The following is a 14365-nucleotide window of genomic DNA, read 5'->3' on the forward strand; positions in this document are numbered from 1 at the left end:
AAAAAACATGTCAACCACTGACACTTTAGTCTAGCATGAGACTAATTGTTTCTAGGGTGGCATTTATTTGCAACCAGAAGGAAAAACTTTAGCTAAGTAGGTTTCTCAACAGCTCATTCCCCACCCGGTGAGAGAAAGAGAGTGAGTGAGAGAGAGAGAAAGAGAGAAAGACATAGAGAGAGGGAGGGAAAGAGAGAACCAAGCCAGACACACTGCACCCTACAACAAAAGGTAGCACTTTAATCCAGAGAGAGAAGCATCAATCTTGACAGCATATGGCATCTGTGCAAAATCCATTAATTTTTAATACACCGGGCGCTGAAATGAAAAGGCTTCCTGAGATTGTCAGATGTCAGTTGTGTTTTGATAACTTTGATCTTCTCTTTTATTTGCATTCCTAAAATGGGGCCGTCCACATGCCATCTTAGACTGGACATGCCATCTCAGACTGGAAATGCCATCTCAGACTGGACATGCCATCTCAGACTGGACATGCCATCTCAGACTGGACATGCCATCTCAGACTGGAGCATGCGACCAGACTGGACTTGTCCACTCAGTCAGCCTGGACATTCCACTCAGACTGGGACATGCCATCCAGACTGGACATTCCATTCTCAGACTGGACATCTCATCTCAGACTGGACATGCCATCTCAGACTGAAATACCATCTCAAGACTGGATCATTCCTCTCCAGACCTGGACAATTCATTCTCAGACTGGCATGCCATCTCAGACTGGCAATGGACATTGGACACTCTCAACTGGAACATTCCATCTCAGAACTGGGGACATGCATCTCAAGACTGGACATGCATCTCAGACTGTATTACCATTAAGCACACTCTCAGCGGATGGCTGGACATGCCATCTCAGACTGGACAATCCATCTAGACTGGGACATGCATCTAGACTCCGGACTATGCATCTTAACTGGAGCAGATTGCATCCAGACTGAATGCCCCATCTTCAGATCTGTGAACATCCATCGTCAACTGGACATTAGCACATCTCGAGACTGGGGACAGATTCCACGTCTTCAGTACTAGACCATTCATGTCTCTAGATGGACATTCCATCTCAGACTGGACATGCCATCTCAGACTGGACATGCCATCTCAGAATGGACATTCCATCTCAGACTGGACATGCCATCTCAGACTGGACATGCCATCTCAGACTGGACATGCCATCTCAGACTGGACATGCCATCTCAGACTGACACAGCCCTATATCCCACACAATTACTCCCACCTTCAGTCAAGCAATGAACAGCTGCGGAGAGAGCGACGAGTGTGGAGGATAGTGTGGGTAACTGTGTGTGTGTGTGTGTGTGTGTGTCTGTGTGTGTGCGTGTGTGTGCAGTCAGTTGGACAATGTAGCACACAAACCTAGCTATCAACCTCTCTCCCTCTCTGTTTCTCATGCAGACACTTATGTTTCAATGTAAAGCAGTGGGGAGGAAGGACCTTGTCGATTACATGGGCGGCTGCTGAGTGGAGCCTCATTCACCGTACAGATCACCTGTTATAGCAGGACTCATTTACAGACAGGGGTAAGAGGGGCTAGGATCTCTCTGTGAGAGATAAGTGTGGAGGAGAGGGGTCAGACAGACAGTCGGGTCAAGTAGCCCCGCCATATCAGTTAAATCCTAAGTGTTCTGCATAGTGAAGCATTCACTTTAGTCTGGATTATAATGCAGGATTGTACTTTAACTGTATTCTCATTGATTTTCCCCCTCCACACACACTTTTATGAAGAACTCTCTCAGTCTGTTCTGGAGGCTAGACATCTCGTTATGCAGAGTRGTGAGCATCGCTGGTTATTTATTCATAATCATAAATGCACTTTAAAAGCCTCCGAGTGGCCATAAGAGTAGAGAAACCTTGCAGATCCAATAACGCGCTGCTTTTAGACAGGTGCAAAATGGACTAATTAATAGCGATTCATACTCTGGCCAGGGTGTGCGGTGCGGTGGGYCGGCCGGCTCGGCGAGAGGAGAAGAGTGCTTAGGTCAGGCAATGAAAAGATATCGGCTCCAAATTCAATMTTCTCACTCCGGCCGTTCCTCCCTCCCAGAGGAGGGCTCAGAAGAGCGCTCACTCTCCTGTAACGCTTTCGCTGGGTGTCATTTATTTCTTCAGTTTGCATGTTTGAAAAGTTCATTACCTCACTCATGGCTAGTTAATTAGCCTTGTAAAGCTATCATTAGACCTCCTCAGGCCCTGGTTGGAAATTAGTCTTTGTCCCAAAACATTAAGACGACACAGGAGGCCTGTAAAAGTGCACTTCTACCATTAAGGCCTGATAGTGACACCCCAATGAAATGTCTGATGACAGAGAGAGAGAGACAATCCAAATGGAGTTAGGTGTGGAGCCACTCAAGTCTCACCTCTGCTCTGACTCATTCCAGACAAGCACCTGTCTTGGACTGTTCTGTGAGCTGAAAGCTGTGACTGCAACCCAGCTGAGAACCATATCCTGTCCTCTCATGGTCTAGTCCCCATCCAGCCACTCCCCATGACCACACACTGTGTACCCTGTTCTGGTCAGGCCTATCAGGCCAAGGGCAGATAGAGGAGCTTTAACCACTAGGCTACCTGCCGCCCCTACCGTAGATGAATGTGTAGGAGCAGGAGAATGTGTGAGGCCAGTTATTACAGCAGATTGTCATGTAGGAGTGAGAGGCTGTGGCCGTTTGAGATTTGAGGCTCGGTCCGTGTGAGGCTGGGTCAGTGTATCAAATCAAATCAAATTGATCACATACACATGGTTAGCAGATGCTATTGCGAGTGTAGAAAAATGCTTGTGCTTCTAGTTCCGACAGTGCAGTAATCTAACAATTCAACAACTACCTAATACACACTGCCTAATACACTCCCTGTATGGCTGGGTCCGTGTGAGGCGTGACCAGATGAGCGTGATCGTGACTAGCAAGAGGGCTTCCACTTTAAGATAAAGCTCAGACACCTCCAGCTATAGTAAGAGCGGCACGTCGTCGGGCAGGCAGGCAGGCAGGCAGGCAGGCAGGCAGGCAGGCAGGCAGGCAGGCAGGCAGGCAGGGCATACTGATTATGCATGTGCTCATTTGTGTGTTGAAGCAGGGAGCAGCCAGGCACGTGTCTCATTTGAACTTTACAGGAATGTAACAGGATCTGATGTTCCCCCCAGCTTTATTTTTAGAACAACTGTGTCTAATGGTACCTGGCAGGTACAGGAGGTGTCACATCTGTCCAGGGCCAGGTGATGCTCTCGCCCCTCGCCTTCCCCCCACCGCTCCCTCCCCGACGCAGTCAAATGACTCACGCTGAAGATCAACAGWGTCATTTCCAATAAACTCGTCTTCCTCTCCCTGCCACGTTCCATCAGTTCTGGGGATGGGTTCTTGCTAGTAGYCATTCCATTCCACAACACAGTCGAATAGGAAATGCATAATGTAGAAGAAGGTAAAGAAGATGAATGTTCTGTCTAATGCCAGGGGAGATTAATTTGAAAAATCCTCCCTTCTGACTGGCCAGATMTGGAGGTATAGAAGCCATACATCGTAGTCACAGCGCCCCCGTCTGGCCAGCGGGACTAGCCGTGTCAAAGCGGGCGAGGGAGGGGAGGGTATAGGTCAACACAGGATACAGCTGTACAACACACAACCCAGGGAACACTATACACTGTATACTATATACACTACTGTGCTATACTGGAGCTCTTATCTTCATGTACTACTGCTGCTTGACAGTAACAGCACTCCAAACAACATCTGTATCAAACATCACCCAGACACTGCAGGCAGCTCTATCTACTAGAATAGCTCAGTGGAGACAGGAACATGTCTTCCTCCCAGGGAAACCACACAACAACAACAACAACAACAGAACACACCAGTGTGCCTGATGATAACAGGGAGTGTTTTGAGTTTCCTGCTGAGGTGATCCTCACAGACTCAGCAGAACGGTGCCATCAGCTGTAGCATTTGTTTGTGTTCTCTCTCCTTCTTTCTTTCCCTCCTCTCCTCCTCTCCCTCGGTTTCCCTCCAGAAGACAGGAAGCTGTTTGTGGGGATGCTTGGGAAGCAGCAGAGCGAGGAGGACGTCCGGCGGCTCTTTGAGACCTTCGGCCAGATCGAGGAGTGCACCGTCCTGAGAGGGCCTGATGGGGCCAGTAAGGGTCAGCGCCTGCCCACACACCTCACTTCCTCTTTGCCTCTCTACTCCCTCTCGTCTTACCTGTCTCCTTCCCACTGTCTCTTGCTCTTCACTCCCCTCTTTCTCCCCTTCTCTTTCTCTCTCACACACTCTCTCTCCCTCTATTCCCACTTTCTCCCTCTCCATCTCTACTCTCTCTCCTTCTCCTCCTCCCTCTCTCTCTCCCTGAATATTCCCTCACTTCACCTGTCTCCTTCCCGCTGTTTCTCGCTCTCTACTCCCCCCTTTCTCCCTCTCTCGCTGTACTCTCTCCTTCTCCCCCTCCCTCTCTCTCTCCCTCTATATTCCCTTACTTCACCTGTCTCCTTCCCACTCTCATCCACTCCTTAGCTCACCCTCCTCTTCTCCCCTGGCCATACCTTCCCCTTACTGTTCTGTAGATCCCTTTCCACTTCTTTCTCTCGCCTTCCCCTTATACCTCCTCTACACATACAGCATCACACCTCCTTCCTCTCACCTATCTATCTTTTCCCTCCGCACCTCTCTCTCTTCACTCCCTCCTCCTCCAGCTCTCCCTTTGTAGTCCCCATTCCTAACACCATTCACTTTCCCTAGGCTCGTACTCAACAAACACATTGCAAACACCTCCTCCTCTTCCCTCCAACTCCCTTCCTCCTCCTCTTCCTGTTATCAGAAAGGCGGAGGGGTGTAATTATGTTTGTTTCCCACATCCCTGTCACCCCTCCCTAGAGACGTTTGTGAACGATAATGTCCTACTGTAAATAAATCAGTCTGTCCCTGGATTTTAGCACTGCCTGCCACTCACAACAATAACAGTAGAGCAGTATTCACCGAAACACAACAACAGCCCAAACGCTATGAAGTCCATTGAATCATAACGAAGTGAAAGATGGCTATGGATTTTTGATTCAAGGATTGTTCTTATCCAGCAGTGTGTCTTCCTCCTATCCTTTGATGGGTCTCTCTCATATACTAGTTCACAAGCTTTGTTATTTCCTCTTTCCTCTGATAAGCAGCGAGCGTTGGGGTGCACTCTCTCTCTCTCCCCCTACCTTTCTCTCTCTCTCTCTCTATCTCTCTTTCTATTGCCTGTGATTTATCCTCCTATATTAAATGGCTGAATGTGTGAAATAGATGTGTGAGAAGGTGGAAGGTTTGATAATGTGCAGCTTCCAAGTACATTCAAGAGAAAGGCTGTCTATATTGAGCCATGTGACTATCGGTGTGTACATCTGCTCCGCTTTCTGTTGATCCAGGCTCTATTGCTCTGCGTTGCCCAAAGGCCTGCTCCCTGCTCCCTCTCCCCGGGCCGCTCCCGCTGCCTGCTCCCTGCTCCCTCTCCCGGGCACGCTCCCGCTGCCTGCTCCCTGCTCCCTCTCCCCGGGCCGCTCCCGCTGCCTGCTCCCTGCTCCCTCTCCCCGGGCCGCTCCCGCTGCCTGCTCCCTGCTCCCTTTCCCCGGGCCGCTCCCGCTGCCTGCTCCCTGCTCCCTCTCCCCGGGCCGCTCCCGCTGCCTGCTCCCTGCTCCCTCTCCCCGGGCCGCTCCTGCTGCCTGCTCCCTGCTCCCTCTCCCCGGGCCGCTCCCGCTGCCTGCTCCCTGCTCCCGCTCCCCAGGCCGCTCCCGCTGCCTGCCTGGCTCTGATTGACAGCCCACAAAATGAAATAAGCCCAGCGCTGTGTGCTCCTGCTGGGTCAGACGGGAATCAGTGTGCTCCCTCGTTCACTCCTTCTCTCTTTCACTCATCTTCCAGCCACTGTAGCGCTCCTCTCTTCTCTCTATACTACTAGCCCCCTTCTCATCCCCAGTTTCACATCACCAGCTCTTTTCTTCATCTTGCTTTATATCTCTCTCATTGTTGTGCTAAGATCTGTAGCTGTGTACCATACGTGTTGTCTGTTACTTACAGACCGTCCCAGTTGTTTGGCCTCCAGGTGACTGAGAGAAGGGTTTGACTGACTGCTCCGACCAGAGCCAGTTGTGCAACAATCCCATGACATCGTTAAGGAGACGGTGGCAGCAAATCATTTTGGCAACCACAGTACCACTAGACATGGTCCCATCAGTCAAATGAAACAGATCTTGAAATTGACAGTGCTCTCTATTCCATTATGGAGCCTTTGTCCCCTGTTGATGTAAATGTATGCCACTCGGAGGCTTTCAGCGTCCTTTCAACCCAATAAAAAGGCCAAGAGGTTTGACATCCATCTCTGTATGGCAGCCCTGCTCAAAGTACTCTCAAAGTGAAACACTTGCTGCCAGAGTTGAATGGAGCGAGGAATTGTCAGGAATATCAGAGAGATGGCTTTTAGGTCTATAATTAAGTTGTGTTATAAATGTCATCCATTCTGCCTGATGGAATTCATGCATACAGATTATTTTCTCCAGGAATTCAAAAGGCAGCACAGAACCTCCAGCTAGCTTGAAAGTAATGCAATCTTTTTTTTCTTTTTTTCCTTCTTCCTATTCTCAACCATCACATTCAAAAACCTTGACTGACTGTGCACTATAATTTATGAGTCTAGCTTCACTTCCAATTCTTTAGAGAACTTCATGCTCCGGGTCCTAAACCTATCCCGTTTTTTTTTTTCTAGGTCAGGGAAAGCAAGGCTATACACACGCCGCTACATTCGCTGCCTCAGTCAGTGGGGGGCGTTGAGAGCCCCATGTGTTTAAATGCATGTTGTTTGCCGAGCGCAGCGATTCTCAGTCTGCCCTGCCTCCAGTCGGGCTGAGCTGAGCCGGGACACCAGGGCTTAATCACTGCCAGGGCCAGCCTTGTTAGCTAGGTGGATGTTGGGGATGGAGGGAGATAACCAACAGTATGCCATCTAGGACCTGGAAACGAAAGCTGGGCTCTTTGAGTTTCCAGAACAAACTCTCCTTTATTATTTCCACTACAAAGGTTAAACGCTTTTGTTCCCTCAAACAGTGGCGTGCAATCAAACGTTCCCCCAGACGGCTGCTACCTCCCTCCCTCGCTCCAGTTGGAGGAAAAAGGGACCTTTAGCTTCCAAAGCAGAGGGGAGTGCCAGAGAAGGGAGAGTAAGGGGGCCACAGTGAAATCAAAGCCCTTTGTGACTTGTCTACCAACCACATTTTCGTCATGTCTCCTGCCTTTATATAGCATCTGGTACACATACTAACTTACCCACGTAGCCGTCATTAGAGTTCCCATTTACGTTTAGAAAACGTTATATTACATTAGAATCACATTTTCACATGTCTACATACAACACTGATCATGTTGATGGAGCACAGATTGCCAAGGTGACAGGGGGAAACTGTTTATATGCAGCCAGTGTATGTAACTCCATCCTTGGCCACATTTGATTTGGTTGAGGAAATGATTCATTTGTCTACATAGGGCTGCTGGATGGCTCTTTCAGAATGCCTAAGTGAATGGGCTGTCTGGCCGTGTTTCTCTTGGGTGTAGCTATCAGCCATTGTAATTTAAATGAATCATCTGTGCCCCTGCGGGGAATTGATGATGAATAAATGTATATAAACACTTCTAATTGGATTGTTGAAAGCTTTCTAAACGGGTATCAGCTGTTTTTTAAAAGCTTGAAAAACRSTGTCTGTCTTACACACTGGTCCTGCTCCGGTAAGAAAGGTCCATATGAATCCAGATGAGTTAATTACCTATGTAGTTAATTAGCTATCTAGTAACCAGANTGTCTTACACACTGGTCCTGCTCCGGTAAGAAAGGTCCATATGAATCCAGATGAGTTAATTACCTATGTAGTTAATTAGCTATCTAGTAACCAGACACGAGCTGCCTCCAGAAGACAGGAGTAAGGAGGAGTCTACACTACAACACTTTTAAACGGTACAACACTTTTAAACAGTTCTACACTTTTATACAGTATAGCACTTTTATACAGTATAATGCTTTTATACAGTACAACCCTTTTATACAGTACAACGGTACAACACTTTTATTAAGTACAACACTTTTATACAGTACAACACTTTTAAACGGCACAACACTTTAAAACAGTAGAACACTTTCTTTATTTTGCATAGTTTTTTCTGTTTTATTATCTCTCCCTCAATAAACATGTATATTTTGATAGATCAGAATATGTTACGACAATTTACCCTTGGAATAGCTACATATTTGTGGCTTTCTGTTTTATTCATGGGCATACATTTTTATACGTTGATCATATTATGTTGATCGAAATCAGAAGTTAATTAATTGAAAACCCCCAGAATGTTACCTTCAGTTTTTTGGTCTGTTCCTGTAGATTTTTGCATAAGCCAGGCAACAGATTTAAGATGATTTGAATGCCCCTTGAGCAAAGCCCTTMGTAAAAAATTATACACAAGCAAAGATACTGGCAGAAAGGCAGATTATAATACTCTGCCTTTGTCATCATAATCTGTTTTATGATAGACTGCACACAGATCACAATGTGTAAATATTAAACAGATTAATAATCACAACCAATGCTTGGTAGTAAATGCTGTTTGGTCCTGTGCTCCGGCATTGAGGGGTGGAATTAGAAATGGGCGAGGGACAGGATGTTCCAGGCAGCTAACGCCTACACTACAATTAGAATGATTTATTCAGAGTTATGCACTGAAAACACAAATGGCAGAATACATTAACAAACTAGATAACATGAAAATAATGGTAATGAATGTTTTTGCCGTACTCAAGGCCAGCTCTCTGATGCGGCATCTCTCTCTCTCTCTCCCCCTCTGTCGGTGTGGGCGCGTGTGTGCGCAGGCTGTGCCTTTGTCAAGTTCTCCAGCCACGCAGAAGCACAGGCGGCCATCAACAGCCTGCACGGCGGACAGACCATGCCAGTGAGTAAAACCGTGTTACACACAGACACAGACACACACACACACACACACCACACACACACACACACACACACACACACACACACACACACACACACACACACACACACACACACCACACACACACACACACACACACACACACACACACACACACACACACACACACACACACACACAAGCACACCACACAAGCACACACACACCAAGCACACACACACACGGCTTCGATAAGTATGCAGACTTTCTTAGCATTAACGTTCACAAATAATCACACAGTCAGCATCCAACGTTTCACATTGCACATCTGTATGTATGTGCAGCATAGATGTCTTTTCATTGAATATACTGTTATATATTTTTTTTATTTTTTTTTTGTACTCCCTGACGAAGCCATGCAGCCGAAACGCGTCGGTTTAAAAAAACTTTGTTTAAAGGCATTTTAATTAATTATATGAAGAGTGCCTTGGTCCTTTTGATGACCAATTACCCCTTTTACCAAAGAGCACCTTCTATCTACCAAAATGTACTATTGTGCTACCTTAGAAGCGCTTCCCTTCCTCCTCTTTATACTGTAATAATTATTGGATCAGATGTCGGATCGTAATCTGCTCACCCTGTTGCAGGAAATGTCATGCACAGCAGGAATGCAAACTTGTAATGTATTCAAGGTTTAAAAAGGCTTCGAAAGTTATCAATTTCGACTTTAAAATGTCTGACTTGATTGTCCTAACTAACAATTTATCAACCCCTACAAAACTGTCAGTTTGTTATAATCCACACAATAATTCACTTTTCCTGTCGCTGCAGGATTACTCCTGCTGTGAGAAACTGGTCAAATTAAGATCCTACGCCTGTATATCTCCTCTCATATCTATTGTACCTTTTTTACCAGTCTGTACTATGGAAATCATTTTGTAATGATATATGAATACTATACATGTATGTGTTCCTAGAATATATATGCAACAGAATGATTCAGCTCTTGCAGATTAATATTATTCATGTTCAAATATGGAAATCGTCTCTGAAAAATATCTGAAATCAAAGTAGTATTAATTGATATTAGTGCACGCCCATTGGGAGGTACTTTTCCGTAGAGGAAATAATAATCATGGAAAATGAATTCTCCTTCAGTCATAAAAACACAACATATCACACAGAGCTTCTTTCAGCGTATTTAATTGGAAAATGCAATATAACTAGCACAACTTATGAGTCTTGAGGAGACTAGTTATTACATTTTAGTCTAGGTTTGTAGCAAATGCTTTGGACGATTCATATTGAGACCAGATAGTAAGAATAAACATGGTACCAACGTGTTTTACAGTATCATGCTGTATTTCTCTAAACACAAAGATCTCCTCCTACCCAACATGCTTGGAATCATCCTAATATTGGATATCCTGCAACTCCTGTCAAACTGCAAGTAATTACAAATTGGGTTGTTATGCTTGTTATCTGGCATGTAACGGCCATCATTAAATATGTTTTAAGGGAAATGATGAATAACACAGAATCTCCATGCATATTTTAGATTCACAGTCCCTGGCAGACACCTTAAGTTCATAACACTCCATGATGTTTTGCATAAATAATATATTACTTAAGCTCTCTGGCAACAGGATGTGTCCTGGAAGCCTGATGTCATTACACAATATTTCCCTTACTGATGCTGTGTGACACGTTTTGCATTAGCATTAGAAGTCACAAGCTTAGGGAGGGGTAAAAAACAACCTTTGGGTTTGTATGTCTGTTGCTGCGCTGAGTCCGCCCTGCCCAGCCTGCAGTAACACAGGGTCAGTACCAAAGCCAGCTAAACCACTTGAGAGCTGCTCACGGCAGATAGACTGTCCAAGGTACATATGGAGCCCCAAACAGACCCGGAATTGTATCCAGAGCCATCCAAAAGCTCATTAATAATCTATTTATCGATATCTCTCCTCAACCCCTGCACCTGTTACTTTCTATATCCTACGTCCAAGTCCCAGTCAGATTAATAGGCAAGGTGGCCATTAGTACCGAGCTAAGGCTTTTATTACCGAGGGGATGCAGTTCATTTGGATAATATCAGTGCCACATGTCGCCAACAACCGACTAACAGGAGGCAGGATCCAGAATGGCTCTCTAACCTACTGCCAGCTGTGGGGTCTGGACCAGTCTCGCACAAAGAGCCTTCTTAATGTTCAACTCTAGAGCATCTGTGTTAGCTGGCAGCCACACCGGCCGTAAATAATCTGCACAGACCAAAATACATTGGGTGGTAATGAAAGCATTGGTAATGAAGGGAAAGGGCGAGGGACGCCACCACGAAGGCAGCGGTGATAGATCAGGTCAGGCCTTTAATTGATGCAAGATGCAGGTGCCCTAATTGAACTAAACAGGTAATCCGGCTCCAAACAGGTAGAACACTCTCTTGGTTCAGCTGTTGAATTAAGGCTGCGAGGAGAAGAGAGAGAAGAGAGAGGAGAGAGAGAGAGAGAGAGAGAGGAGAGAGGAGAGAGAGCAGAAAACTAAAAAAGGGGGAGACACAGGTGGCAGGGCTTCAAATGGCAAGCCGGGGGCAGACAGCACCCAGCAAATGCAGACATGGGCCGTGTTCTGTGTCGCACTTGGCGGTGACAGGGTCTGCTGAGCTCACTAGTGGTGTTGAAGGCAAAGAGAGGTTGATGACAGCTGTGTGAGGGAAGGAGAGAAAGCAGAAGGTAGTGGCGGCCAGATTAATGAGAGATACACAAAGCTAGAGAGCATGACAATAAATCTTCTCCCTCTCCTTCACGCTGGATGAAAGCATGATCGAATTTCTAACACAGATACCAGTAGTACGAAGAGAACAACTTTATTGCTTTGAGATTGCTTACAACTGTTGTGTATTTGGCTAAGGTATTACTTCATGTAAAATAGGTTGATATGTGTTGATATTTGTGTGTATTGTTAAAAGTGGGTGAGTGTGTGAGGGGTTCAATTTGCCAGGCCACTGGTGAACAATATGGACCAATGCAGACAAAAAGACAGACAGACAGACGGAGAACATACCTCCCATCAGGCCCACGGGGATGTGTAGAGACCGGTTCAACTGGAGTTGAACTGGAGGCCCACAATGGAAGCCTCATCCAATTACTGGACAAACTTGTTATCTTTTTTTGATTATCTCATTTACGGCTTTGGGTTTAACCCTTTCAGCAAAATGAGACCCAATAATGTCACTGAACCAGGGTTTAGAGAACTATTTTAGTGCAACAGCTTACAAGCATTCCCTGTTTTACACATCATATTGAGGAGACTGGAATATTCTGCTATGTCCATGAAGATATATAACGTTGAAATGATTCAAAACCATTCTACTAGATGACCTATTATAGATAGAAACGTAGTGGTTTGTCATTAGTATTTGTTTGAGACAGGCTTCCACACATATATTGCCCGTATTGTGTCGTCATAAGCTTCTGCTGAGGATAAAGTCTGAGTGTGTGTTTACATGGCTGTATAGTACCCACTTTAACCCAGTGTCTTCATATCAGGGCTATGAGCAGATAAAACCTAATGCCGTTTCACTTTGTAGACTTATTCTAATCCCATCAATTACATTTCCACTATTTTTTTCTTCACGTTTTGGCCTGTACACAAAATCCAATGTGAGTTTTTCACATGATCAGTGTAGTTGTTCTTCAGAAATTAGATTAGTTAATGAAACCTGTGACAATTCCTCAAGCAGTCACATACCGCCCAATCCACAAACCGTGAAAGAAGGCTCCCCACCACCTAGTAGACCTTCCTATTACATGCAGAGAAGTCAGTTGTCTTTCGACAGATGATTTCATCCCGTGAGTAGGTTCGAAATAGAGTAGCATCCCTTTGTAGGCTCTCGGTTTAGGCACAGATAACTCATGATTATTCTTGTAATGGCGACATACGCAGTACAAGGATTAAGGTACAGACAATAGCTCTGATGTGCGAGGGTTACTAAAAAAGAACACGGGATAAAGAATGAGTAGCGATCGAGATAAAACGGAGGGCAAGAAGGGCGGTTGATGTACCCCCCCCGGGGACTGGGGTGTGTAGCCAGTATGCGGATTAACTTAGTCTGGCAACCCGAAGCTCAGATGAGGAAGGGACGGGGGAATAATATCCCCGGAAGGGTGGCGCTGTGAGGTTCAAGGGAGGGAGCCGCCAGGGGCCGGCGTGAATGCGCGGAGACCAACAGGGCGCCGAGACCCCTCCGGGCAGCCCCAGAGAGGCCAGTGAGTCGAGGGCGAGCACAATTCGAAGAGAGGCGAAGTCCGGGCGGCGGGTGAAGAAGAGCGCCAAGGCGCGCCCGCTGGCAACGAGCACCTGAGCCGAGACCAGCCGCAGACGACCGGGCGAGGGACGCCGGGCCCCCAGGCCACCGGCCGGCGGCGCCGCCAGGGCAACGGGCGGCCCGCGGCGAGAACCCGACCTGGCGCACCCACGGGCTATCGGGCCCAACCCGGGGAACGCGCGAAGACAGCAGACCGAAAACGCGCAAGGACGGCGAAGAAAAACCCAACTGACAAACGCCGAGCGACGCGGCACCCGCACCAACCACGGAAGGAGAGGAGGACCAGCTGCAGGCGAACAGGAACAGCCCAGTGCGGGATAATGCGTGACGCACCCGGGAACATTCGAGCCAGAAAGACGTCCACCCCGAGACGGGCCCTAGGGGCCTGGCTGAGGAGTGCCGAGCCACCGGCTGTCTACACCCATGGGCGCGGGAGGACGACCAAGCACGTGAAGTAAGCAGGCGGAGGAAAAGGCAGAAAAGACAGCGAGAAAACCGTGCGGCCCGAAGCCGCGCGCGGCGCTGCAAGGCGGCGACAGCGCCTAGGAAAACCAAGCCAGAGGGCAGCCCCCACACAAGCCCACACGAGCCACCACCACCACCCGGGGAACGCAGAACCCGGGACACAGAGCGAGTTCAAAAAAGCCGGGGAACAGACGCGACAAGCCGAGAACCTAACCACCGGCAACCCGCGCACACCCCAAACCGCAGAACAGCACACAGACGAAAAGGCGAATCGGAGGAGACACAGGGAAGAGGACCGCCCGATGGGAGCAGTACGGAACGGAAGGAGAGACAAACCAGAGAGCATGGGAGAGGAGAGAGAGAGGACAACCGACAGAGACCAACGCGCAAACGGACACGAACCGAGAAAAATGGGGAGTGCAAGCCAAACACGAAAGGAGCAAAGGACAGGGGGGGCGGATGGGGAAAAAGACGGCAACGAAGGGAACCAAAAGAAAGAGAGACGGGAGGAGAAGGAAGCCAAAAAACCACAGGTACAACACAGACGGCACGAGGGGGCGGAACGGAGCGGAAGTCCAACCAAAACACCCGCACAGGGCGCCCGAAAAACCAAGAGGGGAGGAAC

At 47.5% G+C, this 14365-nt stretch overlaps 1 protein-coding gene across 1 annotated transcript in view; it reads left to right on the forward strand.

The window, feature by feature from the left end:
• LOC111975075 (CUGBP Elav-like family member 3-B) overlaps window positions 1-14365 on the forward strand; it is a 213915-nt gene that overhangs the window by 163612 nt on the left and 35938 nt on the right. Inside the window, exons 4-5 of the mRNA XM_070447384.1 lie at window positions 4033-4161; window positions 8896-8975. Coding sequence (XP_070303485.1) covers window positions 4033-4161; window positions 8896-8975 — 209 coding nt within the window. The remainder of the gene's footprint in view (window positions 1-4032; window positions 4162-8895; window positions 8976-14365) is intronic.

The sequence above is a fragment of the Salvelinus sp. IW2-2015 genome, linkage group LG15 (assembly GCF_002910315.2).
Source record: "Salvelinus sp. IW2-2015 linkage group LG15, ASM291031v2, whole genome shotgun sequence".
In the NCBI taxonomy this organism is placed as follows: Eukaryota; Metazoa; Chordata; class Actinopteri; order Salmoniformes; family Salmonidae; genus Salvelinus; species Salvelinus sp. IW2-2015.